General features: G+C 42.4%; 1 protein-coding gene across 4 annotated transcripts; it reads left to right on the top strand.

Annotated features, from left to right (window-relative positions):
- Positions 1-27232, top strand: PSMA5 (proteasome 20S subunit alpha 5). Of its 4 annotated transcripts, none has more exons than XM_010355449.1 (9): positions 1-149; positions 4857-4923; positions 12080-12206; positions 14422-14489; positions 15398-15505; positions 15646-15704; positions 17088-17190; positions 18171-18257; positions 26991-27232. In XM_010355449.1, the coding sequence occupies exons 1-9, from the start codon at positions 121-123 to the stop codon at positions 27066-27068; spliced, it is 726 nt and encodes a 241-aa protein (XP_010353751.1). In that variant the 5' UTR covers positions 1-120; the 3' UTR covers positions 27069-27232. The 4 variants fall into 4 exon arrangements, with proteins under 4 accessions (XP_010353751.1, XP_010353756.1, XP_010353773.1 ...); XM_010355454.2 differs by having other exon boundaries at positions 18-61; XM_010355461.2 differs by having other exon boundaries at positions 24-46.
- Positions 27233-27959: the final 727 nt, after the last annotated feature.

The raw sequence follows: 27959 nt of genomic DNA, 5'->3' as shown, positions 1-27959 counted from the left end.
GTCGCGGTCGCACGCGCAGTTGGTCTTTGGTACTGTGGCGGTGTGGGTGAGTTGGGTGCCAGTGGAGTCGTGTTGATCCTCAGAATCCCCGCGTAGCTGCTGCCTCCTCCTGCCCTCGCCATGTTTCTCACCCGGTCTGAGTACGACAGGTCCGTGCGGCTGGGGGACGTCGGGTGGGAATTATGGGTGGGCAGGCCGGGGACCTGGCCGCGCGGCCTGGGTTCTGCCGTGTCATGGGGCTCCCCAGGAACCCGAGATTGGCCGGACCTGGGGATCTCTTGCCCTCCTCAGGCGCCCGCCGTGGTTCCCCAAGCTAGACCACATCGGCGGCACTTGTCCTACCACTGAGTCACCCCCTGGGTCCTAACTCAGTGCGGAAGCGAGAAGCTCCGACTTGTGCTTGGTAAAGAAGGCGTGAGGAGCCGGTACTCCTAACTTGAACCCGGAGGGGCCAAGGGTCACCCCTTGCCCCGTTCATCTTTTCGCGCCTAGTATGACTACCTTAAACAAACAAACAAAAAGTTAAACGTGCCTCCTGGCAGAAAAAGCAACTGGTTTGTAGTAGGGCATGCTGCGGTGTATAGTTTCTGCAGAAGCGCGAACGCAGTCGTAGCTTTGGCTGGATATACTGTATGGAGTCTGATTTTATAGGAACTGGAATTTAGAGTGGTTTTCAAGAGATTTCTCATCATGCTGATTCCAATTGACCAAAATTTTTCTGACTTTTTAAAAGTTTAAAGCAAATTTTAAAAAACTTGTGGTGTAAAAATGCGTGCAATATTAAGTTGTACATATTTATGCTGTAGATACTTTTACTTTCAGTTTCTGTTTTCATGAGTTAAGTTTTTACATAGCTACTAAGTTTTTTTTTTTAAAGTCAGGGAAGGCAGACATTTTCTTTGTACTGAGTGGTCAGAAACTGCATTTCCTGTCAAGTATATGCTGATCCTTTCAAGTATATGCTGACCACTTGCAGTTACCACTTTTTCATCTTTTTTTACTGACTCATAGAAGATGTGTGTGAAGTTTTGACATATTTCCCCACTGTCCTACAAAGTGACTTTGTTGGTCGATACTTAACTTCCAGAACATTGAAGAGAATCATCTTCGGGTGACATATAATTTTGACTTAGGGTGTGTATGATAGAAATTGTTATCCTTATCAGAAATCATTTATTAAATTTTGTGGCCATTTACTTAACATATGTATTGACTGCTTTGTTACTTATTTTTCTGTCTTCCCAAGATGACCTAAAATACATCCCTTTTTACTCTCTTAATGTGCTTGAGTGCCTGCTGTGAACAAAGCACTGTTCTAGGTGCTGATGCTACACCAATGGACAAAATCAAGCTCCTTGCTCTCATATAGGAGACTCTTTTGAGACAGTCTCGCTCTGTCGCCCAGGCTGGAGTGGAGTGATGTGATCTTGGCTCACTGCAACCTCCGCCTCCCGGGTTTTGTTTGTTTGTTTGTTCTTGAGACCAGACGGAGTCTTGCTCTGGCGCCAGGCTGCAGTGCAGTGGCATGATCTCGGCTCACTGCAACCTCTGCCTCCCGGGTTCAAGCGATTCTCCTGCCTCAGTCTCCCGAGTAGCTGGGACTACAGACACACGCCACCACGCCCAGCTAATTTTTGTATTTTTAGTAGAGACAGGGTTTCACCATGTTGGCCAGGGTGGTCTTGATCTCTTGACCTCGTGATCCACCCGCCTTGGCCTCCTAAAGTGCTGGGATTACAGGCATGAGCCACTGCGCCTGGCCCGCCTCCCAGGTTTAAGCAATTCTCTGCTTCAGCGTCCTGAGTAGCTGGGATTACAGGCGGTGCCGCCATGCCCGGCTAAGTTTTGTATTTTTAGTTGAGACTGGGTTTCCTCATCTTGGCCAGGGTAGTCTTGAACTCCTGACCTCGTGATCCACCTGCCTTGGCCTCCCAAAGTGCTAGGATTACAGGTGAGAGCCACCTCGCCCAGCCTGAGACTCTTAAAGAATTGTTTACAGGCACAGTGTCTCAATGCCTGTAATTCCAGCACTTTGGAAGGCCGAGGCAGGATTGCCTGAGCTCAGGAGCTGGAGACCAGCCTGGGCAACATAGTGAGACCTCGTCTCTACTAAACATTAAAAACAAATCAGCCAGGTGTGGTGGTGCTGATCTTGTCTCCAAAAAAAAAAAAAAAGAAAATTTGTTTATAGAAGTAACTATAGTGTGAGTCAGAAATATATTAATGCCATTAGAGAAACTCAAATCAATACCATCGAATTTTTGATGAGGGATTGCATGCAATATGAGAGGATCTTGGAAAACTTCACAAAGGAGCTGACATTTAAACTTGGTCTCTTGAAAGAGTAGGAATTTAATAAAGACAGTGAGATCACTAGTTTTGAGTTGGAGAATATGGGATAAATGAAGGAGGGGACAATGGAAAAGCACAAAGCATTTTGGGAAAAGTCCAGTCTGACTGGCACATATGATACATGTATCGGAACAGCAGGAGATAATGGGAATAACAGGATGCTGCTAGATATTGAATGGTTTTTAATACGAGGCTAAGGAGTTTGGGTCCTAGTTCTGTAGGCAACTGTGTGCTGTTAAATAATAGTTGTGTTTTACAGAGATTAATTGTCTGAATTAGGGAAAAGTGAGTCAATACCTGTTAGGCTGTTACAATAGTTAGGTGAAAGGTAATGAGGGCATTGAGAAGGAAGAGTGATGTGTTACTGTGGAGGAGGAATTGATATGAATTGGTATGACTTAGCATATAGTTGGATATGGGAAAAGATGAGGAGGAATGAGTCAGATCATTCAGAACTTCCTATCTTGGGAACACTGGAAGATTGGAGGTGTTTTAAAATAAAACTGAAATAGGAATGGCAGGAGATAAAGTCAATTTTGCAAGGTGACTGGCTTTAAAGAGATAATATTTCAAACTGAAAAATGTTAAGTGTTAAGTGCTAATGGGATATGCTAGTGGAAATGTTCAGCAAACATTTAAATTAGTTAGGAAAGAGGTAAAACTGGTAATAGAGATTTGGAAGTAACTGGTGCTTAGCACTCTGTCACCCAGGCTGGAGTGCAGTGGTGCCATCTTGGCTCACTGCAATGTCCGCCTCCTGGGTTCAAGTGATTCACGTGCCTCAGCCTTCCAAGTAGCTGGGATTACAGGCGCCTGCCACCACGCCCAGCTAATTTTTGTTTTTTTAGTGGAGACGGAGTTTCACCATGTTGGCCAGCCTGGTCTCGAACTCCTGACCTCAGCTGATCCGCCCGCCTCGACCTCCCAACGTGCTGGGATTACAGGCATGAGCCACCACGCCAGGCCAAAAGCACTGCTATATGACATGTTACCTGTTGTGAAGTCCAGACTCCATAAACCACGGATTGCAACCATCTCATTTATTTGTTCACATATTTTTTGTGTCCATTGTGTGCTCAAAGCTTTTATAGGTGAGACCATGTTTGGTGCCTCTTCTCCGTAGGGATTTCCAGCACACTTGAGCAAGGAAAGGTGGAAAGTGTTAAGTGTTAAGGGGAAGTGTTTTAGAGAGAAAAGCAGTCTGACATGTAATTTATATAAATGTTGAGTGAATTAACTAGGTTAGAATTAGGAACTACCTGGATCTCAGTCTGTTAAGATAACAATAGTAATTCATACAAATAAGTAGAGAAATGTACCTGTGACTAACTTTTACTAAAAAGTAATAATTAGTGCTGGACGCAGTGGCTCACGCCTGTAATCCCAGCACTTTGGGAGGCTTAAGTGGGCGGATCACTTGAGGTCAGGAATTTGAGACCAGCCTGGCCAACATGGTGAAACCCCATCTCTACTGAAAATACAAAAATTAGCCGGCCATGGTGGCAGGCATCTGTAATCCCAGTTATTTGGGAGGCTGAGGCAGGAGAATCGCTTGAACCCAGGAGATGGAGGTTGCAGGGAACCGGAATCGCACCACCACACTCCAGCCTGGGTGACAGAGCACACTCAGTCTAAAAAGAAAGAAAGAAAGAAATTGGGCCGGGCACGGTGACTCACACCTGTAATCCCAGCACTTTGGGAGGCCGAGGTGGGTGGATCATGAGGTCAGGAGATCGAGACCAGCCTGGCCAATATGGTGAAACCTCATATCTCTACTAAAAATACAAAAATTAGTTGGGCGTGGTGGCATGCACCTGTAGTCCTAGCTGCTGGGGAGGCTGAGGCAGAATTGTTTGAACCCGGGAGGCGGAGGTTATAGTGAGCCGAGATCATGCCATTGCACTCCAGCCTGGGCAACAGAGCGAGACTGTCTCAAATTAAAAAAAAAAAAAAGTAATAACTTTTATAGAGATTGTCTGAATTAGGGGAAAAACACTTCGGACTTGCTCCACCAGTCAATACCTGTTAGGAGACTATTACAAAAGTTAGGTGAAAAGTAATGAGGGCATTGAGAATGGAAAGAAGAGTGTTAACCCCAGATATTAACATCATATGCATGTTATGGGAAGAGGATAAGGAAAAATGCACATTTTCTTGGAAATTGGCTGATAGTTTTGGGGCATGAACTTACCAAAGGAACTGATAAGTCTGTTCAAAATGGACCCAGGTTGATTCAGGATTGAGGCAGAAAAGTCACTTGCTCTCATTTCATCAGTTTGGGAAGACTTTCTGGGAGTGGGGCAGAAGCATTCTATATATAGGTTCCATTCCCTTGAGAAACTGTTAATGTACAAAAAAATGCTACAGATTGTTGTGGGCGAAGTAGAGAATAATGACAGCATGCATATTCTGTAGCTATCTGAGCTAGTTGTCAAGGAACTTGAATTCAGTGTCTACATGACTAGTTTTTATGAGTATAATTAATAACTTTTTTTAAATTATAGGGGCGTGAATACTTTTTCTCCCGAAGGAAGATTATTTCAAGTGGAGTATGCCATTGAGGCTATCAAGGTATAGTAGCAAGTAGCATAGTTCCTGAAATTTCATGGCTACCTACCATTTTGCTGGCAGAACACTTGGAGTAAATGTGGTTTAACCATTCCTTTAGAAAATGTTCTTACATCCCTTTAGGCAACCACTGTTAACCATTTTTATAACAGTTTCAATACTATTCCTAATATCTATTTTAAAACTTTTTGAGCAGTTAACTGCTTCATAATTATCTTAATAGCTTTTTCTCAGTGGGGGTGGAGGGACATATTTGTGCTTTTGATCCTCTTAGCTATAAAGAGGGATACAGAAGTCCAGAATTAGCACTTATATTACTTTTTCTGTTTTGTTTTCTTTAGCAAATCATGTATCTGACTACCTTTGTATTCTTTTCTTTTCTTTTCTTTTCTTTTTGAGATGGAGTCTCGCTCAGTCGCCCAGGCTGGAGTTCAGTGGCGTGATCTCAGCTGACTGCAACCTCCGCCTCTTGGGTTCAAGTGATTCTCTTGCCTCAGCCTCCCAGTAGCTGGGATTACAGGCATGTGCCACCGCGCCTGGCTAATTTTTTAAAAATTTTTAGTAGAGATGGGGTTTTACTACCAGGCTGGTCTCGAACCCTTGACCTCAAATGATTCGCCCGTCTCAGCCTCCCAAAGTGTTGGGATTACAGGCGTGAGCCACAACGCCCGGCCCACCTTTGTATTCTTGTTGGTAAAGACACCTTAGGGACTAAAGAGATTTGTTTTAGTTTTTTTTTAGAAACAGGGTCTCACTCTGTCACCCATGCTGGAGTACAGTGACACCGTCTTAGCTCACTGCAGCTTCTAACTCCTGGGCTCAAGTTTTCCTCCCACCTTAACTTCCCTAGCAGCTAGAATACAGATGTGTGCACCATGTCTGGCCTTTTTTTTTTTTTTTTTTGTAGAGATGTGGTCTTGCTATGTTGCCCAAGTTGGTCTCAAACTCCTGGGCCCAAGCAATCCTCCTGCCTCAGCCTCTCAAAGTGTTGGGATTTACAGGTGTGAGCCACCACACCTGGCCTGGACTGGATAATTCTTTGTTGTGGAGGGCCATCTTGTGCATTTTAGGATGTGTATCAATTCCTGGATACTACCCATTAGATGCCAGTAGCACTCTTTCAGTTGTGACAACCAAAAATGTCTCCAGACTTTGCCAAATGTCTGGTGGGGACAAAAGGGCCCCCAATTGAGAATCACTCTTCTAGATAAAAAGTATATATGAATTCTGTCCTACTCTGTTCAGTTGGGGATTCAAGATCAGTATACTATAAATAAAACAATTAGAGAACAATTAAGTGCTAAATTAAGTTTTCTGGCAATGGTTGCTGATTATATATTTGTTTGATTTTTAAGGTATACATGCATGTAGTTTCAGAGTCAAAAGGCAAAGTAGTTCTATAAACCTTGTAACAAAAATAGCAGTTCTTGAGGCCTGCATCATGTATGTTCAGCTTTTCAGAGGCAACACTTCAAATTGTTTCAGCTGGTAATGTTCTAGGCATGTACTTCCCTATCTCTACAACACAGGTTTATGGTTTTTTTATTAGACATTATCCATGGACTTTTCATTATGAAGGATGAAGATTTCTGCCCCAACCCCACACCCCTAGTCCACACCACACACAGTTGTCTTCTGAGGTGGGGATAGGGTGACCCTCTCCATATATATCATGAATATCATAATTTTGTTAGATCATTAGTCAATAGTTACATTAGTATGACTGTAAATGCTTTTCACAGCTGAGCCATTTTGTGTTTTATAATTGTTTTTCTATTTCTGCACAACATTGTTTTTCTTGGAGTTAATAATTCTCTTTTTAAAAATATTTGCTTAATTTAGTATGATCAATAATGCGCCCCAAAGTCTCTCCAGGTTACATGTATCCTCTCAAAACATTCAGGCAAATTAAGTGTCCTATTAAGGATTCCCCTTTTTTTTTTTTTTTTTGAGACAGGGTCTTGCTCTGTCAGCCAGGCTAGAATGCAGTGGTGCATCTCAGGTCACTGCAGCCTCAATCTCCCAGGCTCAAGTGATCCTCCCACCTCAGCCCCCAAAGTAGCTGGGACTACAGGTGTGCACAACCATGCCCGGCTTATTTTTTTATTTTTTTGAGACGGAGTCTCACTCTGTCACCCAGGCTGGAGTGCAGTGGTGCTATCTTAGCCCACTGCAACCTCTGCCTCCCAGGTTCAAGCAATTCTCCTGCCTCAGTCTCCTGAGTAGCTAGGATTACAGGCACGTGCCACCACACCTGGCTAATTTTTGTATTTTTAGTAGAGATGGTGTTTCACCATATTAGTCAGGCTGGTCTCGAACTCCTGACCGTGTGATCCACCTGCCTCGGCCTCCCAGAGTGCCGGGATTGCAGATGTGGGCCATCGTGCCCGGCCTAAATTTTTGTATTTTTTGTAGAGATGGAGTTTCGCTGTGTTGCACAGGCTGGTCTTGAGCTCCTGAGCTCAAGTGATCTGCCCACCTTAGTCTCCCAAAGTGCTGGGATTACGGGCATGAGCCACAGTGCCCTATTAAGGATGCTTAATGAAATCTTGGAGCCTTCTAACCTGCTTCAATCTGGACTGGTCGTTCTCTGGGCCTCCTGCATAGCTGTGGACTTCATTCTCTGTGAGATCATTCTAGGCATTCCCTTTAACTCCCTCTTGTGTTAGGCCCCATGTCACCTTTTTTGATTTATTTGCTCAATTTGGTAGAACCCATTTTCCAATAGTATTATAGAAACTATTTATTTATTTATTTATTTATTTATTTATTTAGAGTTGGAATTTCGCTCTTGTTGCCCAGGCTGGAGTGCAATGGTGCGATCTTGGCTCACTGCAACCTCCGCCTCCGTGTTCAAGAGATTCTCCTGCCTCAGCCTCCTGAGTAGCTGGGATTACAGGCATGCGCCACCACGCTCAGCTAATTTTGCATTTTTAGTAGAGTTGAGGTTTCTCCATGTTGGTCAGGCTGGTCTCGAGCTCCCGACCTCAGGTGATCCTCCCGCCTCAGCCTCCCAAAGTGCTGGGATTATAGGCATGAGCCACCGCGCCTGGCCAGAAATAATTTTAAATTTCCAACTTCTTTTGTTTCTTTTCGTCGTCTTAGCATCCTGTTCTTGTTTTATGGATGAAATGTCTTATTTTTCTTCAACCGTTTTCTAATTTTTCTTGAAATTTTTTTTCCCTGTGGGACATTGTTGCTCATCCCTATAATCCCAGCACTTTGGGAGACTGAGGCAGGAGGATCACTTGAGCCTAGGAGTTCAAGACTAGCCTGGGCAACATAGCCCATGTCTAGAAAAAATTTTAAAAATTAGGCTGGGCAAGGCTCACACCTGTAATCCTAACTTTGGGAGGCTGAGGCAGGAGGATTGCTTGAGTCTAGGAGTTCAAGACGTGCATGAGCAACATAGTGAGACCTTGTCTTCACAAAGTATTTTAAAAATTAGCAATGGCCGGGCGTGGTGGCTCAAGTCTGTAATCCCAGCACTTTGGGAGGCGAGACGGGCGGATCACGAGGTCAGGAGATTGAGACCATCCTGGCTAATGCGGTGAAACCCCGTCTCTACTAAAAAAAATACAAAAAACTAGCCGGGCGAGGTGGCGGGCGCCTGTAGTACCAGCTACTTGGGAGGCTGAGGCAGGAGAATGGCGGGAACCCGGGAGGCAGAGCTTGCAGTGAGCTGAGATCTGGCCACTGCACTCCAGCCTGGGCGACAGAGCGAGACTCCATCTCAAAAAAAAAAAAAATTAGCTGAGTGTGGTAGTGTACACCTGTAGTCTTAGCTATTTTGGAGGCTTAGGTGGGAGTATCTCGTAAGCCTGGGAGATTGGAACTCCGTGAGACGTGATTGTGCCACTGCACTCCATCCTGGGTGACAGAGTAAGACCCTGTCTAAAATATTTTTTTTTCCTTTTGAACTGGTCAGATTCTTTAGAGCTATGTTTTTCAAACTGTAGGTCTAGGCTTATTAGGAGATACTAAAATAAATTTAGTGGTCATGAGGAGCATTTCTTTTGAGACAGAGTGTCTCTCTGTCACCTAGACTGGAGTGCAGTGGTGTGATCACTGCTCATTGCAGCCTCAACCTCCCAGGCTCAAGTGACCGTGCCACCTCAGCCCCCAGCTACAGGTACGTGCCACTACACCCAGGTAATTTTTTAAAATTTTTCATGGAGGTAAAGTTTTGCCATGTTGCCCAGGCTGGTCTCAAACTCCTGGGCTCAAGTGATCTTCCTGCCTCAGCCTCCCAGAGTGCTAGGATTATAGGCATGAGCCACCACTCCTGGCCCAGATTTCTTTTTTAAGTGTAGATATCAAAATGCCTTGCCCACAGTAGTGGTGAGTGGTTTTTTTCATGCAATTTTGTTTCTGTTATGTATTTGTATTTATTTGTGGGTTTTAGTTATGAAATCAAATGTATTCCTTACTGTGGCTTTTGGTCAAAAAGTTTGAAAAACATTGCTGAGGAGAAAACTGCCTCTTTGCATTTCATTCTGGGAGGGTATTTCTGGCTGCTGGCTTCTGAGGGCTGAGTAGGGAAAGAAGGCTGAGGTTCTTAACATTCAGTTTGTAAATTTTTACATATTTACCCTGTTTTCAGTACATGATTCCTGCCTTAGACCGTGCTTGGTGCCCCCAATCCAAAGACCCTCTGTTTTACGGTCTCCAGAGAATAAGCCTGGAGTCTTCTGCAGGAGTGGGGGAGGTGCAGTCATCTAGCTTTATAGCATAGGGGAGGGCATCTGGGAATCTGTTTCTTAAACACTGGACCATCTTGCAGTTTTTAGCTCCTTGTTCATTTCCATTTCCAGAAGTCCTTGTTGCCACCATTTCCTTTTGTGAGGTCCTGTGATAAAAATCAAGTTGTTTCTTTACTTTCTTTACTGCTGGTTTAGGATTTGGATGACTCGGGTATCACTAACCTATCTTCTTTTTAGCTTCAAAATTATGTTGCTGTGTCTTCTCCCACTCTCTGTTATAGTGGATTTATGCCTTTTTAAAAGTCCTTTAATATTACATTAACAGACTTAAGGAAGGCGTAGAACAAATGTATGTCGTTAGTTTACACCTTTAACTAGAAATATGAGCATTCATTTTTATTTATTTATTTTTTGAGATGGGGTCTCACTCTGTTGCCCAGGCTGGAGTGCAGTGGCATGATCTTGGCTCACTACAACCTCTGCCTCCTGGGCTCAAGCAGTCCTACTGTTTCAGCCTCCTGCATAGCTGGGAATATAGGCATATGCCACCAAGACTGGCTAATTACTGTATTTTTCATAGAAACAGAGTTTCACCATGTTGCCCAGACTGGTCTCGAACTCCTGTACTCATGCAGTCTGCCCACCTCAGCCTCCCAAAGTGCTGGGATTACAGGCATGAGCCACTGTGCCCAACCTGAATACTCATTGTTTTACATAAAATTTTTTGACAGTTCATCTCCTGTAGTTATGCAGGTATCCACTGATTAAGAAAATACATGCCAAAAAGCGGGTGTACATTTAATAACACTTCTAAATAAAGTCACAACTTAACACATTTGAAAAATAATATAGGCCGGGCGCGGTGGCTCAAGCCTGTAATCCCAGCACTTTGGGAGGCCGAGACGGGCGGATCACGAGGTCGGGAGTTCGAGACCATCCTGGCTAACACGGTGAAACCCCGTCTCTACTAAAAAATACAAAAAGCTAGCCGGGCGAGGTGGCTGGCGCCTGTAGTCCCAGCTACTCGGGAGGCTGAGGCAGGAGAATGGCGTAAACCTGGGAGGCGGAGCTTGCAGTGAGCTGAGATCCGGCCACTGCACTCCAGTCCGGGTGACAGAGCGAGACTGCGTCTCAAAAAAAAAAAAAAAAAAAAAAAAAAGATAATAATAATAATATAATGTGTGTGAAACGATCAGTCTGCAGACATGTTAAGCAAGTTATACATAAAGATTCATGGGATTCTTTGGAACCCTTTGCAATGCTCACACTTGGCAGTGATTACTTTGTAGAAATAACTGAATATAATGGGAATTCAAAGCACAAAACATAGTCATGGAAGGCTTTGATGAGTGAAATTTGGATAGGGGAAAGGAAGAATGTATTCCAGGGGAGACAGCATGAGCAGAAGGGTGCAAGAATAGGAGATAATGTGGCTTGAGCAAGTGGGTTGGGCTATACCTGAGGGATTTTGTTGGAGAATAACGAGTATTGAAGTTGGAAGGGAAAAGTGGCATCAGGATATGAAGGCTCTGGAAGTTTATTTGGATATTATAGGCAGTATAGGGTGATGTTAATTCTTGAGAGAAGAAATATAATGATAATAGCATTTTATTAGATCAGTCAGGCTATAACATGAGAGATACATTGAGAGAGATTAAAGATGAGAGAGGTTATTGAAGTAATCTAGGCATGGAATATGAATAACATTTGTTCATATTTGGCAGGCACCATTTTAAGCATTTTGTAATACATAATGTGTTTACCCTTCTTGTTATTGTCATCCTCATTTTGTAGGAAATGGGCATAGAGGAGTAGTAGATGGCTGGGTGTTACATAAAGAGATGAATTCCAGGGATATTGTGGACTTCTAGCGACCTTAAATAATTAATAGTTTTACGCTGTTGGTGGTGATGATGGTGGTGGTTCTTTTTGTCCCTCCGTACCTTCCTTTATTACTTTTTTGGAGGTCAGGTAGGTTGGGGAATATCACCTCTTGGAACAGACCAAGATAGATGTAAGAGGTGAAAAGAGACCGGGTCCAGAAAAGACATTAAGAGTTTTATTACTTTCTTGCCCACTATGTTTAGAACTTTTGAATCCTCCCTCCTCCAAATATTGGCATTAGAGAATGGATTTTTCCATTGTTTGAAAGACTTTGTTGAACTTACTCTTTTGGGGTTCTAGAAATTACCTGGGTAAATTATAAAGAAAACATTAAAAACTTAAAAAAAATTTAAGGGAGAAAAAAAGAACTTTTTTTCTGTAAATCAATATTCTTGCTATTGACAGGAATAGTATATTAATCACTTAGAGTATATTAGGGTGCTCTTCTCTCTGCCTATAAAATGTGGCCAATTGAAGTTTCTATCATGTGAAGATTTACAGAGAGCTATCTGGTGAGTATGTGAGACAGTTATTTGATCTGTATATGGTAATCATAAGATGTTTCTCTTTAGCTTGGTTCTACAGCCATTGGGATCCAGACATCAGAGGGTGTGTGCCTAGCTGTGGAGAAGAGAATTACTTCCCCACTGATGGAGCCTAGCAGCATTGAGAAAATTGTAGAGATTGATGCTCACATAGGTAAGGAGTGGAGGAAAGCTGTTCTGTAGGACCTGGTCTGGGTTAATTAGTCCTCTTATGATGTTCCAAGGAAGGTTTATGAAACGAACACGTTATCCCCTTGTTCGCTATTGTTTTCCAGGCAGTAGGCCAGAATGCGTAAATGTAGGAGTAGGAGGCTGTTGCAGGGCTCATTTATGTTTAACCTACTCCTAGAAGTACCTTTCCCCACAAATTTAGACTTGGTAAATGTGATGGTTGTTGAAACATGCAAAGGTTGAATCATAGGCCAGCTCCTTACGATGGTTCAGTCTTTACTGATGCATAATATTTGCTCTAGTAGGAGGCCACTAGAGCACAGGATTATGTATGGGAAGCTGGAGTGTCCATTGAGAAAAGAGGAATTCTCAAAGATCTTTGGAGTGACTACAAGTTATAAGAATAATATAGACTTGACTACATCAGTCTTCCTCCTTTGTTTTCAGATTATCTTTGTGTTCCTTGTTCCCTCTACCCACTTTTTTGGTCTTTAATTCCCCTGCCTTGACTTCTGACATCATTGTATAATAGTATTACAGGGTGAGTAGTTCTACTTACTTACAGAATGGCATTTTGTTTGGCTATCCAAATTTTCTTAACCTGTCTAGTCATCTAATTAATGAAGCATTGGTAAAATAATTAATTGCTTGAAGGCATCAGAACCAAATGCCGGGGTGACTCTGGAAGCTTGATACTATCTCTTTCATAGATATAGAAACTGAGATTTTATCTTTTAAGATTGGAACATTGTGTCTGCTTTAACTCGAGTCACTTGTCTTTTGAAGGTAGCTCAGTGTCACTACATTCAACAAATTGAGAACCTACAATGTGCCAGACATTATGCTAGATACCAGGGAATAGAAAGGAGTAAGACATAGTCCTTGTTTTCCAGGAGCATACGGTCTAATTGTGGTGGACATGTAAGTAAGTCAATGCAATTAAGTGACAAAAGTATTAAGAAAGACTCTAGTGTGTTCTCAGTAGGAGTACAAAGGAAGAAATAATTAGTTTTGCCTGGAGTCAGTGATAGTGGGGCTTTCAGAAAAGGATTCCATGAAAGTGATTTTGAGCTGAGTTTAATTCTGAAAGATAAGGAAGTGTACACAAGGCAAACAAGTGTCTGGGTATAGCAAGGGAGAGCATTCTAGTCAGAGGGAATAGAAATGACTGAAGCTGTCGTGGTGTAAAATATAAAATACCATAGCACAAGCAGTTTTGTGGGACTGGGACATGAACTGCAGCAACAGATGAGTCGGTCAGAGAGTGGAATTCCTTTTTTACCACACCAAAGGCTTCAATGTAATCCTTTTGCAAGGATGGGAAAGGTTTTAAGCAATGAGGTAATAGGATCCCATTACAGTTTTAGAAAGGCCATTCTGATAATGACATTAAAGGTAGACTAGAGGCAGGGAGGCCAGTTAAAAACTTGTAATAGTCCAAACAAAGAGATGGTGGAGGTTTGAACTAACACAGGAGCCAGAGAATGGAGAGGAAGATAGAAATTGACAGAACTTGTGATCTGATTGGTTGTGAGGGCCAACGAAGAAGACGGGGTCTAGAAGGAAAATGAGTGTGTGATATGTCCAAGTAGATATATTAAGGAAGTTATTTGGCTTTATATGTCTGAAACTTGGGAGAGAAACTTAGGCTGGAGATTTAGATTTGAGTCATGGTGCGTAAAATAACAGTTATAGTCATAATTGTGGCAGCTTGGCCATCAGGCAAACTCTCTCTGATATAACTAGTTGTTTTGTGTTTGGGACAGAGAGGCAAAAGGCTTTTGATGTATTCGAGAGTCCTCCACTGTAGTCCATAGTGAGGTGATTTTCTTTTCTCTGTCTCCCAGGTTGGGACATTCATGTTTGCTTAGTTTGAAAATGTATCATCATCTACAAAGAGTGCTAAAGGGATGCTTAGGGATGTAATATGTGGAAATTCATGTTTGTTTAGCTGCTTTTCTCTGGACTTATTTTTATCATCTGGACTTCTGTGTCATTGTGGATGGTTTTTTGTTTCTAACATCGTTAATACTTGGGTTCAGGGCAGATCATTTCCTGTCTAAACTTTCGGGTATAAAATGCCATGGGATAGCTGAATGGCTGCCATGGTTCCACTCCAGAATTTCAGGATTTCCTGAGTGAATGAAAGAGTTCTACAAGGATTTGGCCACTGGGTCACTGTCGCTTTTACATTGCAGGTTGTGCCATGAGTGGGCTAATTGCTGATGCTAAGACTTTAATTGATAAAGCCAGAGTGGAGACACAGGTAAAATTGGCATTATCTCCCTTTTACCAGGATGCTTGAGTTCCTTGTTTAGTGATTATGTAGCTGCCTGGGCTATAATGCAGGTATCTGTGTCAATATTAGATGTGGCTCTTGGGAATAATTTTGGGTAGAATTCCCAGTTAGAAACTTTCTGGGGCTTGGAGTTTAGCTGTCTGATCATTGCAGTTTTAAAGAGGCTCTGGTCAGTAGTGCTGACAGTGTCTTCCTTTTTTTTTGGCTTTGCCTTATATAAAGCATGCATTGCAATGCATTGTTTCCTAATTGACTTCCTGTGGGAGCATCATGGCAGGAGGTGGACATAGTTAAAGGATATTCTCACCTCAACTGCCTTTGTTGCCAGGCTTGCAAATAACAGCCCTCCTCTGGTGAGTAATAACTTGTACTAGCTGACAAATACTGGTCAGGGATACTGTTTTTTTGTTTGTTTGTTTTTTTAAACTTTGTAGCTGCTGCTTGGAGATAGGCTAGTAAGAAAAATATATCACACGGTAAATTTTTTGCACTTACTTGCAAGTTTGCTGTCTGTACTTATGTAAGAATAAGTCATTTAACCTAAACATCAACAGAATAAGCTAGAGTCTTTGAGGGAAAGAGGCACTTTTAGTTTTTGACAAGAGTAAACTTGGTGCTTTCAGGGCATAGCCCTCTTTTTCAAGGCAATAATTCTCTTGTCCGTCGTTGCTTAGAGTCCTTGTGATAATGTTTATTTCCAGAGCTATTTCTCTTCCTCTCATGTACTCCCAAGTACTCAGGGTTAATGTTAATTAAGAAAACCACATTTGAGCCTTCAGTTTCCAATCCCAGTTTAAAGGAATATGCGTAGGGAGATGGTGGGTTGCCTCAGTGTCCTTATTAGAAGGGTGTACCATGGTTTGCTCTTCTTCTAGAACCACTGGTTCACCTACAATGAGACAATGACAGTGGAGAGTGTGACCCAAGCTGTGTCCAATCTGGCTCTCCAGTTTGGAGAAGAAGATGCAGATCCAGGTGCCATGGTGAGTGTGATACTTGTGTCGAGTTTTTTTATTGTTCTGTGGGACTTAGGACATTTGTCCTGTAAACATAACATTCCCAGCCCTTCTCACTCCTTACTTCATAGCCATTTATCTTAATATCTCTTACTTTTTGGTTCTAGTCTCGTCCCTTTGGAGTAGCATTGTTATTTGGAGGAGTTGATGAGAAAGGACCTCAGCTGTAAGTACCATTTTGTACTTTTCCCCCATGCTTTTACGGGGAGTTATTTTAATTTGGGGTGGGGACTGAGAAGATTATTGTAGACTGTTAGCCAGGTATTAGCACACACCTGTAGTCCCAGCTACTTGAAGGCTGAGGCAGGAGGCTCTCTTGAGCCCAGGAGTTGTTATCCAGGCTGTAGTGAGCTTATGATTATGTCACTGCACTCCAGCCTGGATAACAGAGTCAGACCCCATCTCTTTAAAAAACATATTTTAAAAAGATTATTGTAAAAAGGGCTATTGTAGAGTGTGTGTGTGTATATATATATGGCTTCTAATACTGAAGTTTAGTGATTCTATGCCGTTTGCCCAAATTTGGGGATTCCATGAAGAATTCCCCTATTGGAACCAGTGCTAATTCTGGAAGGAATTAGAAGTAACTTGTTACTATAGTCAGGGTATATTTTAGAGCTTTGCTCTGGAATGTTGATCTGATCCTCATCCTCAGATATTTCTAAGAAAGGCATAAACAAGTACCATATTTATACATAGTATACTTCTGAATCCCTAAGGAAGTTGCTAATTTTTTGTTGTTGTTGTTGAGATGGAGTCTCGCTCTGTCGCCCAGGCTGGAGTGCAGTGGCCGGATCTCAGCTCACTGCAAGCTCCGCCTCCCGGGTTTACGCCATTCTCCTGCCTCAGCCTCCCAAGTAGCTGGGACTACAGGCGCCCGCCGCCTCGCCCGGCTAGTTTTTTGTATTTTTAGTAGAGACGGGGTTTCACCGTGTTAGCCAGGATGGTCTCGATCTCCTGACCTCGTGATCCGCCCGTCTCGGCCTCCCAAAGTGCTGGGATTACAGTCTTGAGCCACCGCGCCCGGCCGGAAGTTGCTAATTTTTTAAAACACTTTCTAAAATGTCTGGTTTCTCCAGACATAGAACATCTTTTAGATCTGTGCCTCAATATTTTTTTTTTCTTTTTTTTTTTTTTTTGAGACGGAGTCTCGCTGTGTCACCCAGGCTGGGGTGCAGTGGCTGGATCTCAGCTCACTGCAAGCTCCGCCTCCTGGGTTTCTGCCATTCTCCTGCCTCAGCCTCCCAAGTAGCTGGGACTACAGGCGCCCGTCACCTCGCCCAGCTAGTTTTTTGTATTTTTTAGTAGAGACGGGGTTTCACCGTGTTAGCCAGGATGGTCTCGATCTCCTGACTTCATGATCTGCCCGTCTCGGCCTCCCAAAGTGCTGGGATTACAGGCTTGAGCCACTGCGCCCGGCCGCCTCAATATTTCAGTGGTGTCTCCTGGCTCCAGGGCCAAGCATTTATGCTTTGTTTTAGTGAGACGTTTGTTACATAAAGTGCCACCACTCCTGAGCATTTTAGTCCTCATTTTGGGGGTTTTGCAGGTTTCATATGGATCCATCTGGGACCTTTGTACAGTGTGATGCTCGTGCAATTGGCTCTGCTTCAGAGGGCGCCCAAAGCTCCTTGCAAGAAGTTTACCACAAGGTAATTAAGTATTCTCACAACTCTTACTTTTTTTTTTAAATCATGGTATAATTGACATATAATAAAATGTGCAAACCTTAAGAGTTCAGTTCTATGAGTTTTGACAATTGCAAAACAAGGTAACACTTTCATCACCGCCAAAAAAATGCTCATCCACATTCCAGTCAATCTCTTTCCCTCCTTTGCAACCATGTTTACCACCGTCCATTGGTTTTGTCTGTTCTTGTGCTTTGTTATAAATGGAATTAAACAATTAGTCAGTTTGTATCTGTTTTGTTTAACACTGTTTTTGAGATCCATTCATGTTGTACCAGTATTTCCATTTGAAAGCTGAGTAATATACCGTGATATGGGTGTACCACAATATGTTTATCCTCTATCTCCAGCTTTACTTAGCATTTTACAATTGGTTCTTGAAGCAAGTGGGCATTTGGTATTTTCTTTGTAGCTGGGAAGATTTGGTTTTGGGTAACTCATTGGTGTGATTGAAGGCTGCTGTACTTATTCAGGTGGTTCATACAGGGAAGCCTGCTTACATTAGCTCCTAGTAATATTGATTTTACATGTGGAGGAAATGAGGTACAAAACAGGGTAAATATGAATTTTCTAGATCATTGGGCTACCTCTTAGATCATTTGGGCATTATTGTTCATAGGATATTACCAATAATATTATCTTCTAAATTAAAAGAGGAATGCAAATGTACACAAGGTAAGTCTATCCCTTTCCCCTTCTTCAAAGATTACTTTGGTTGGTGACTTTATTGTGGCTCACAATAAGGTTTTGGGTTTTTTTTCCTGAAAAAGTGTATTCTACTTATTTGCCATTTACTTGAGTTCTGGAGATACTTGTAATGCACCATAGTAAGATGTTTGACATACTTGCTAAATACTTTTTTCAGTGAGATAAAGGGAAAATCTTTGAAGGAAGGAGGGATTGTATATAATTAATAGGCATCTTCTTGCCTTCTTTGTTTCAAGTCTATGACTTTGAAAGAAGCCATCAAGTCTTCACTCATCATCCTCAAACAAGTAATGGAGGAGAAGCTGAATGCAACAAACATTGAGGTACTTTCTGTTTTATTGTTGGATTTTTTCGTTTGTTTTTTTAAGAGATGAGGTCTGGCTATATTGCCTAGACTAGACTGGTCTTGAACTCATGGGCTCAAGTAGTCCTCCCACCCCAGCCTCTTGAGTAGCTGGGACTATAGGTGCACACACCAGGCCTGGCTAATGTGTTTTAATTTTTTTAGAGATGGGGTCTTGCTATGTTGCCCAGACTGGTCTTAAACTCCTGGCCTCAGGCAATTCTCCTGCCTTAGCCTCCTAAGTAGCTGGAACTATAGCTGAGAGCCACTGCATCTGGCTGTTTTATTGTTTTTTATTCAGATATTATAGCTGGCATTGCTGAAGACTACATAGATCATAGAAATCACATTTTTGTATATTTAGTTCCTAAGAAATTATTAACAGCCTTTGAATAATAAACAGCTTTAGTAAAGTGGTGCTGGCAGAAGCCAGAATTCACTGAGTTAAAGAATGAGGCCTGGCGAGGTGGCTCACGCCTATAATCCCAGCACTTTGGGAGTTCAAGACAGGCAGATCACTTGGGACCAGGAGTTTGAGACCAGCCTGGCCAGCATGGCAAAACCCCATCTCTACCAAAAATACAAAAACTAGTCAGGTGTGGTGGCACGCACCTGTAATCCCAGCTACTAGGGAGGCTGAGGCATGAGAGTTGCTTGAACCCAGGATTTGGAAGTTGCAGTGAGCTACTGCACTCCAACCTGGGCGATAGAGGGAGACTCTGTCTCAAAAATAAAATAAACAGAATGAAAGGGAGGTGATGAGTGGAGAAAACAAGAGTATGCTGCTTTCTTAAGAAGTTTGATTTGTGTCGGCAGAAGATAGCATTCAATAAAAGGATTGTGTCGTTTTAAGGATGGGGAAAAATCTTGAAAATACAGAGATGAAACTAGCTTATAGAAAAATGTTGAAAGAGCCGGGCGCAGTTGTCTATAATCCCAGCACTTTGGGAGGCTGAGACAGGTGGATCACTTGAGGGCAAGAGTTCAAGAGCAGCCTGCCCAATATAGTGGAACCTCATCTCTACTAAAAATACAAAAATTAGCCAGGCGTGGTGGTGGATGCCTGTAATCCCAGCTACTTGGGAAGCTGAGGTATGAGAATCGCTTGAACCCAGTAGGTGGAGGTTGCAGTGAGCCGAGATTTCACCACTGCACTGCAGCCTGGGCGACAGAACGAGACTCTCTCAAGAAAAAAAAAAAGCTGAAAGAAAGAAAAGGAGAGGTTAGGATAGTGATGGAAAAGTTATAGAAGAGGTAAGGCATGGTACACATGAAAGAGTTGGTTTTGAAAAATAAAATTCATTCAGCATCATACTGAGTACCCATTATATAGCAGGTATTATGCTGGATGCCCAGGGATACAGACACAGAAAATCCAATTCCTATTCAAGTAGTATACTGTGTAGTGCGGGGAACATATAGATAATAAGAACCAACCTGGGGTGATACTTCTATAATATCAGTAAGAACAGATTCCCGTATGTGTAACTTAGACTAAAGCATTAGGGAAGCTTCTTGGAAGAGGAGATGTCTGGAAAAGGGAGCAGAAAGGTATCCCAGGAAGAGGGGACAACATATGCAAAGGGTTCAAGATGTAAAAATAACGTTGTGGGTAAAGGAAACTTTGAGGTTTTGTCTGACTCTTGGGTGTGGGATGTATATAAGATGTGGGGGATGGTAAGGGATGAGACTGGAGAGGTATAGACCAGCTTGGGAATGTCCTTTTTTGTGTGCTAAGAGTAGACAGGAGAAAAGGAAGTAATGACGAGTAAAGATAGGTGGGCTTGGCGGTAAACTGGAGAGATGTCCCACATTTCCCCGGAATTTTCCTAGTGATTGTAAGGTCATCTGCTGAGGGTGGGTGAATGCAACAGTAAAATTGAGAATGGGAAATATTTGGAAAAGTCATTATGGCTAGGGAAAAGAGAAGACAGGGACGAGTAAAAGGATTGCTAGGCCATATTAAAATCCTAGTTGAGGCCAGTAATCCCAGCACTTTGGGAAGCCAAGGCAGGCAGATCACGTGAGGCCAGAAGTTCAAGAGCAGCCTGGCCAACATAGTGAAACCCCAGCTTTACTAAAAAAAATACAAAAAATTAACTGGGTGTGGTGAGCTATTCGGGAGGCCGAGGCATGAGAATTGCTTGAACCTGGGAGGTAGAGGTTGCAGTGAGCTAAGATTGCACTCCACCCTGGGCAACGGCACGAAACTTTGTCTCAGAAAATAAATAAATAAAATGTAAAGGCCAACCAAGGCTATAATTATAAATCAGTAATTAAACCAATTAGTACTTACCAGGATATTTGTTGACCACACTCATGAGAAAATGGATGGTTGGATTAATCCGTAGTAGGGGATTGACTAGTTAAGGACAAAAAATTAGAGAGTACTGGAGGGTATTGTTGGTGAATGTCTCACCCATAGAACCAGCTTTCATAGGCTGCTGTGAAAGGTCAGTCTAAGGAGGACTAACATTTGGGAGCCACTGCTCTAGAACCCATCTACTTTAAGTTCTTAGGCTATTAGTTGTTCCTTGGAGCTCCAGCCTCCCTCCTTTTCCCCTAAGAAAAGGAAAATATCCGGCCAGGCACGGTGGCTCACGCCTGTAATCCCAGCACTTTGGAAGGCCGAGGCAGGCGGATCACGAGGTCAGGAGATTGAGACCACCCTGGCCAACATGGTGAAACCCCATCTCTACTGAAAATACAAAAAATTAGCTGGGCATGGTGGCGGGTGCCTCTAGTTCCAGCTACTCCGGAAGGCTGAGGCAGGAGAATGGAGTGAACCCGGGAGGCGGAGCTTGCAGTGAGCTGAGATCGCGTCACTGCACTCTAGCCTGGGCGACAGAGCGAGACTCTGTCTCAAAAAAAAAAAAAGATCCAAGTTACATCTTACATCTTTCTTTTAAAGAAAATCTTTATATATACCTCCTTCTATCTAGTGTCCTTACTTTTAATGAACTTTTTTGAGATATAATTTACATACAGTAAAATGTACCAATTTTAAGTTTACAATTCAGCAGATGTTGACAAATGTACTACCCCCATATCTGTCACCCCAGTCATTATATCGATCCTCCCAAAAAGTTCCCTCATGTCACTTTGTAGTCTTTTCCCCCACATTGATCTACTTTTTGTCACTATAGATTTGTTTTGTGTTCTAGAATTTCATGTAAATGTTTTCGTTTGTTTTTTTTTTAAGAGATGAGGTCTGGCTATATTGCCTAGACTGGTCTTGAACTCATGAGCTCAAGTAGTCCTCCCACCCCAGCCTCTCTAGTGGCTGGGACTACAGGTGCACACACCAGGCCTGGCTAATGTGTTTTAATTTTTTTAGAGATGGGGTCTTGTTGTGTTGCCCAGACTGGTCTTAAACTCCTGGCCTCAGGCAGTTCTCCTGCCTCAGCCTCCTGAGTAGCTGGGATTGTAGGTGACTATAGGGACTATACTTCTTTCACGTGGCACGATTTTGAGATTCACCCATGTTGCATCAATTCTGTTACCTTTTATTGCTGAGTGCTATTTCATCCATCCTATTTTTTCTTTATTGCCAAGTCTCCTCCAAACAGAACCTGTCTTATCTCCACTGCTTCACCTCTCATTGACTCCTCAATCATTACTATTTGTTTCAGCTTTTATTATTTCCATGAGACTGCTCCTTGGTAAGATAACTCTTATTTGTCAGATTTCATGGTCACTCTTTGGAACTATCATTTGACCTTTTTGAAGCATTCACCTCGAATTTGACGGTTCTAAAATTAAAATCATTATCTTTCTTAAAAACCATTTCATCTTCCCGTATTTCTAATCTTGGTTGATGACACCCCCAGTGCACTTGTTATGCACATGAGAAACCTGGAAGACTTTGACTTTCCTTCCCTTTTACTCAATCATTTCTTTGCTCCCTTATAATAACTCCCAAGTCAATGTCCCTTCTGCATCCCTACTTCCAGTGCCTTCTTTTGTTCAGGTCCCCATTTTTCCCCTACCTTGTATATTTTCGGAGGACTCCTAATTAATCTTGCCCTCCTCCATTTCAGTCCCTTTTTTCCCCATTGTGCTACTACAGTGGATTTTCTAAGCTACATCTAATCTTAATTGTTCTCCGCTTAAAAAAATATTTTCTGGCCGGACATGGTGGCTCACGCCTGTAATCCCACCACTTTGGTAAGCCAAGATTGGTGGATCACTTGAGGCCAGGAGTTCAAGACCAGCCAGACCAGCATGGTGAAAGCCCTGTCTCTAATAAAAATATAAGAAATTAGCTAGGCACGGTGACATGCGCCTATAATCCCAGGTACTAAGGAGGCTGAGGCATGAGAATTGCTTGAACCCAGGAGGCGGAGGTTGCAGTGAGCTGGGATCATGCCACTACACTTCAGAGCAAGACTCTGTCTCCAGCTGGGCGCGGTGGCTCAAGCCTGTAATCCCAGCACTTTGGGAGGCCGAGACAGGCGGATCATGAGGTCAGGAGATCGAGACCATCCTGGCTAACACGGTGAAACCCCGTCTCTACTAAAAAAAAATACAAAAAACTAGCCGGGCGTGGTGGTGGGCGCCTATAGTCCCAGCTACTCAGGAGGCTGAGGCAGGAGAATGGCGTGAACCCGGGAGGCGGAGCTTGCAGTGAGCTGAGATCCGGCCACTGCACTCCAGCCTGGGCGACAGAGCAAGACTCTGTCTCAAAAAAAAAAAAAAGACTCTGTCTCAAAAACAAACAAACAAAAAAAAACTTTTCTGACTTCTGTTATCTGTGAGATAAATTCCAAAATTCTTTCCATGGCATAATTCACTATTTCTTAAGTCATATGTTTAATCTATTAGAGACTTTGCTAAGCATTTTACATGCAATTACTTCTCTTAATCTTCACAACACTTCTATGAGATAGATATTCCTATCCCAAAAATCTTATTTTACAGAAGAGGAAACTGACTTTGAGAGGGTAGGGCCAGCCGGGTGTGGTGGCTCAAGCCTGTAATCCCAGCACTTTGGGAGGCCGAGATGGGCGGATCACGAGGTCAGGAGATGGAGACCATCCTGGCTAACAGGGTGAAACCCCATCTCTACTAAAAAATACAAAAAAAAAAACTAGCCGGGCGAGGTGGCGGGCGCCTGTAGTCCCAGCTACTTGGGAGGCTGAGGCAGGAGAATGGCGTAAACCCGGGAGGCGGAGCTTGCAGTAAGCTGAGATCGGGCCACTGCACTCCAGCCTGGGCGACAGAGCGAGACTCAGTCTCAAAAAAAAAAAAAAAAAAAAAAAAAAGAGAGAGGGTAGGGCCAACAGGTAAATGGTAGAGTCAGGATTTGAATCCAGGTCTGGTCTTAGGTCTTATACTTTTAACCACTTTAATGTATTGTCTCCCATGGGCTCTGACCCCCCTGTTCCCTCTTCTTTTCACGTCATATTCCATGTGCAGCCTCCACTCTAGCCATACAGAATTACTTTCAATTTTGCAAATACATCATGTTCTTTTGTGGTTCTGCGCATTTGCACATTGTTTCCCTTCCTGTCTTTGATTGTCTGACCCATTCTTTTTTTTTTTTTTTTTTTTTTTTTTTTTTTTTTTTTTTGAGGCGGAGTCTGCGGCCCGGGCTGGAGTGCAGTGGCCGGATCTCAGCTCACTGCAAGCTCCGCCTCCCGGGTTCACACCATTCTCCTGCCTCAGCCTCCGGAGTAGCTGGGACTACAAGCGCGCGCCAGGTCGCCCGGCTAGTTTTTTTCTATTTTTAGTAGAGACGGGGTTTCACCATGTTAGCCAGGATGGTCTCGATCTCCTGACCTCGTGATCCGCCCATCTCGGCCTCCCAAAGTGCTGGGATTACAGGCTTGAGCCACCGCGCCCGGCCGTCTGACCCATTCTTGCCATGCTTTAATACATAACTCAAAAGTTGCTTCTCCCTGAAGCCTTCCTGGGCTCCCCCAGATCACTCTTATACATATGCTTAGCTTTATTATAACACTTACCTGACATTGAACACATTGGCATCTAGCACTTAGTAAATAAGACGGACTTTCTTCATCTTTGGATCCTTAGTCGCAAGTACATGTAACTAATACACAGGTGCTTATTAATTAATTATTGGTGAAATAGAGTGAAAGACAGTATCTGTTCTACCTGCGTCATAGAAGTGTTTTTTGAAAGTGAGATAATAAATTGAAAAGTATCTTTCATATTATGCAAATACATTTATTATTATGCAAATGTAAGGGATTATTTTTACTTATCTAGTGATGAGCAACTTCCTGAAGGCAGTCCTTGGCTCAAACTCTATTATTAATAGTATTGATTTGCATTCCAGTTCTTCTGTAGGACTGTTCTACTCAGAGTTTTCCCAGTTTCTGCTTTTTAGCCCCTGTAATGTTTTGAGAAGGCTAGCCTGAGTCATAAGTGAAATTCTTTAGGCCCTCACTCTTTAGATTATTGCCCTTGTATTTCTCTGTCCTCACGTCATTGATCATCAAGTAAAGATATACCTTAACAGAAGCAGTAGTAACATTTTTATTTATTTATTTATTTATTTATTTATTTATTTATTTATTTGAGATAGGATCTCACTTTGTTGCCTGGACTAAAGTGCAGTGGTGCGATCTCAGCTCACTGCAACCTCCACATCCCAGGTTCAAGCAATTCTTGTACCTCAGCTGGGACTACAGGCACGTGCCACCATGCCTAACTAATTTTTGTATTTTTAGTAGAGATGGGGTTTTGCCATGTTTGCCAGGCTGGTGTCGAACTCCTGACCTCAAGTGATCCACCTGCCCCAGCCTCGCAAAGTGCCAGAATTAAAGGAATTACAGGCTACGACGTCTGGCCAAGAGAAGCAGTAATATTTGTATGTTTAAATATCCTTGGAATGGAGCTCATGGTCTATATGGTAAACTAATTGTTTACCTATATTTTGCAAATATATTTGGGACTTTTCTGACATTTCACGTAATTGGAGATATATCTTTTAGGAGAATCTAGAGGAGACTACAAGCTTTGAGAGGAGAACATTTTTTTTTTTTTTTTAAGTCTGTTCCCAGGTATCGGATGTCTTAAAATGTGCAGCAGTCTTTCTGAATTTTACTTATAGATGAGGCAGAGGATACTAAACATCATATAACTGGATTATGCTAATTCTGTCTTGCAACTTTCAAGTTATATTAAATATCAGGACTGAAAATTACTTTAAAATGCCCTACTATCTTTAATTTTTTAAAAATTATTATTAATTAATTTATTACTTTAGACAGGGCCTCTTTCTGTCACCCAGGCTGGAGTGCAGTGGGATGATCACAACCCACTGCAGCCCTAATCTCCCAGGGTCAAGCAATTCTCCCACCTCATCCTCCTGAGTACATGGGACACAGGCATTTGCTACATCCTCTGCTAGTTTTGGGGTTTTTTTTTTTTTTTTTTTTTTTGGTAGACACGGGGTCTCCCTGTGTTGTCCAGACTGGTTTTTGACTCCTGGACTCAAGTGTACCTCCCGCCTCAGTCTCCCAAAGTGCTGGGGTTATAAGCATGAGCTACTGTTTCCAGCCATGTGTTTAATTTTAAAAACTGAAAAAAAAAAAAAAAAGACACTATGAGGAAATGACATGTAAAACACAAATCTTTTGAGGCAAATGTGGCACCTATTGCTCAGTATTTCCTAAAACTTTGGGACACAATCAGCAGAGAGAATGGAAAACCTAGTCATGTTAGTTAAATTTGAAATTAACCATCTGGACTTCCAGTTGTTACTGATATCTTCAGCAGTCACAACTGATTTCCTATGCCAGTGTTAATGAAATCTTTTCTTGGCCAGTCCTTTTAAAAAACATAACAGGCCAGGTGCAGTAGCTCACGCCTGTAATCCTAGCACTTTGGAAGGCCGAGGCGGGTGGATCACCTGAGGTTGAGAGTTCAAGACCAGCCTGATCAACATGAGAAACGCTGTCTCTACTAAAAATACAAAATTAGCCAGGCGTGGTGGTGCATGTCTGTAATCTCAGCTACAGGGAGGCTGAGGCAGGAAAATCGCTTGAACCTGGGAGGTGGAGGTTGTGGTGAGCCTAGATCATGCCATTGCACTCCAGCCTGGAAAACAAGAGTGAAACTCTGTCTCAAAAAACAACAACAACAACAAACTTTTTTGATAAGTTTTGCCACATAAACAATTTTAGAGAAAATACCTTTCAGTAGTTAATGATTATTTGTTGTAGGCAATGGTCTAAGCACGTTATATATATTAACATTTAATCCTCACAACTACTCTGTGAATTAGCTATTCTTATTGTCCTCATTGTACAGATGAAGAAATAGAGGCACAGAGTGGCCAGGTAACCTGAAGTCACACACACAAGCTCAACTTTTAAGTATTTAAATATACTTCAAATATAATTCTAAAGGAGTCTTTAACAGAAAAAAGTACTGACTCCGTGTGCTTTGCCGCTGCTTTTGTGATCCCTGTTGAAATGACTTCAAGAAGTGACAGTGATGCCAGGCATTTGGTTAAGTAGGATGTGGTGAGTTAACCTTAAAATAGAAAATTTGGTCAATAAGCATTTTTATTTTGGAGCCAGAGAGCTATTTTAGGGACCTGCTGCCTGGGAAGGCCTTGGGACAGCAGATCCCTTAGTTCCTAATGAATAGCTGCATCACCAACACAGCTTCTCCTGACCATGGTAGGGCCATCTGCAGGGTAACTGAGCCCAGCTTATTAACCCTTCTGTTTTCTTTCCAGCTGGCCACAGTGCAGCCTGGCCAGAATTTCCACATGTTCACAAAGGAAGAACTTGAAGAGGTTATCAAGGACATTTAAGGAAGCCTGATTCTCAGAACTTCTCTGGGACAATTTCAGTTCTTAATAATGTCCGTAAATTTTATTTCCAGCTCCTGATCCTTGGAAAATCTCCATTGTATGTGCATTTTTTTAATGATGTCTGTACATAAAGGCAGTTCTGAAATAAAGAAAATTTTAAAATATTTGTTAATAGACTGTTCTCTTCTAATAGTCTTTTTTTTTTTTTTAAAGAGATGAGGTCTAACTATATTGCCCAGGCTGGTTTCGAACTCTTGGGTTCAAGTGATCTTCCCGCCTCTGCCTCCTGAAGTGCTGGGATTATAGGGGAGAGCCACTGCACCCAGCCATTGTAATGCAGTCTTTTGTTTGAAATGCATATGTTAGTGGGCCAAAAGGATAGCGTTGTTAATATCCCTATTCTATGAAGATGTCTGTTCTAAAACTGTTTTAGTGATGCTCTATAACAGAATCAACTATATCCATTAATCCCTTGGTGTTGATAAATGAACTCTTCCCAGTGGTTAATAGATGTTAACAGCACTGTAAATCCATTTTTGGCCCTGTAATTTCTTGAGCAAACATGTATTTTTGCTGCTTTTCTTATAAGGAGATGCTACCAATTGACTATCAGAACATGTTTTGAGGTCCTTCTCAAAACATTGATGGGATGGAATAAGCCATCAACAGTGTTGTACCAGTTCTTGGGTTTTGATAGACAATTTGGAAAGAGATTTCCTTGTTTACGAAGTGAAGGACTAAGAATTAAATTAATGACCTTGGCCTTACTGGCAATCAATTACAAATCTCAGCTATATCAGTAAGAGAATTGTAAAATTCAGAAGCAGTTTACGTTAGACTTTGGAATGATGAACTTTCCCCATTAGAGCTGCCATAATATGACTGGTGGAG

This window comes from Rhinopithecus roxellana, chromosome 8 (genome assembly GCF_007565055.1).
Source record: "Rhinopithecus roxellana isolate Shanxi Qingling chromosome 8, ASM756505v1, whole genome shotgun sequence".
In the NCBI taxonomy this organism is placed as follows: domain Eukaryota; kingdom Metazoa; phylum Chordata; class Mammalia; order Primates; family Cercopithecidae; genus Rhinopithecus; species Rhinopithecus roxellana.
Note: the sequence above shows the minus strand (reverse complement) of the source record. Positions and strands in the feature narration are given on the sequence as shown.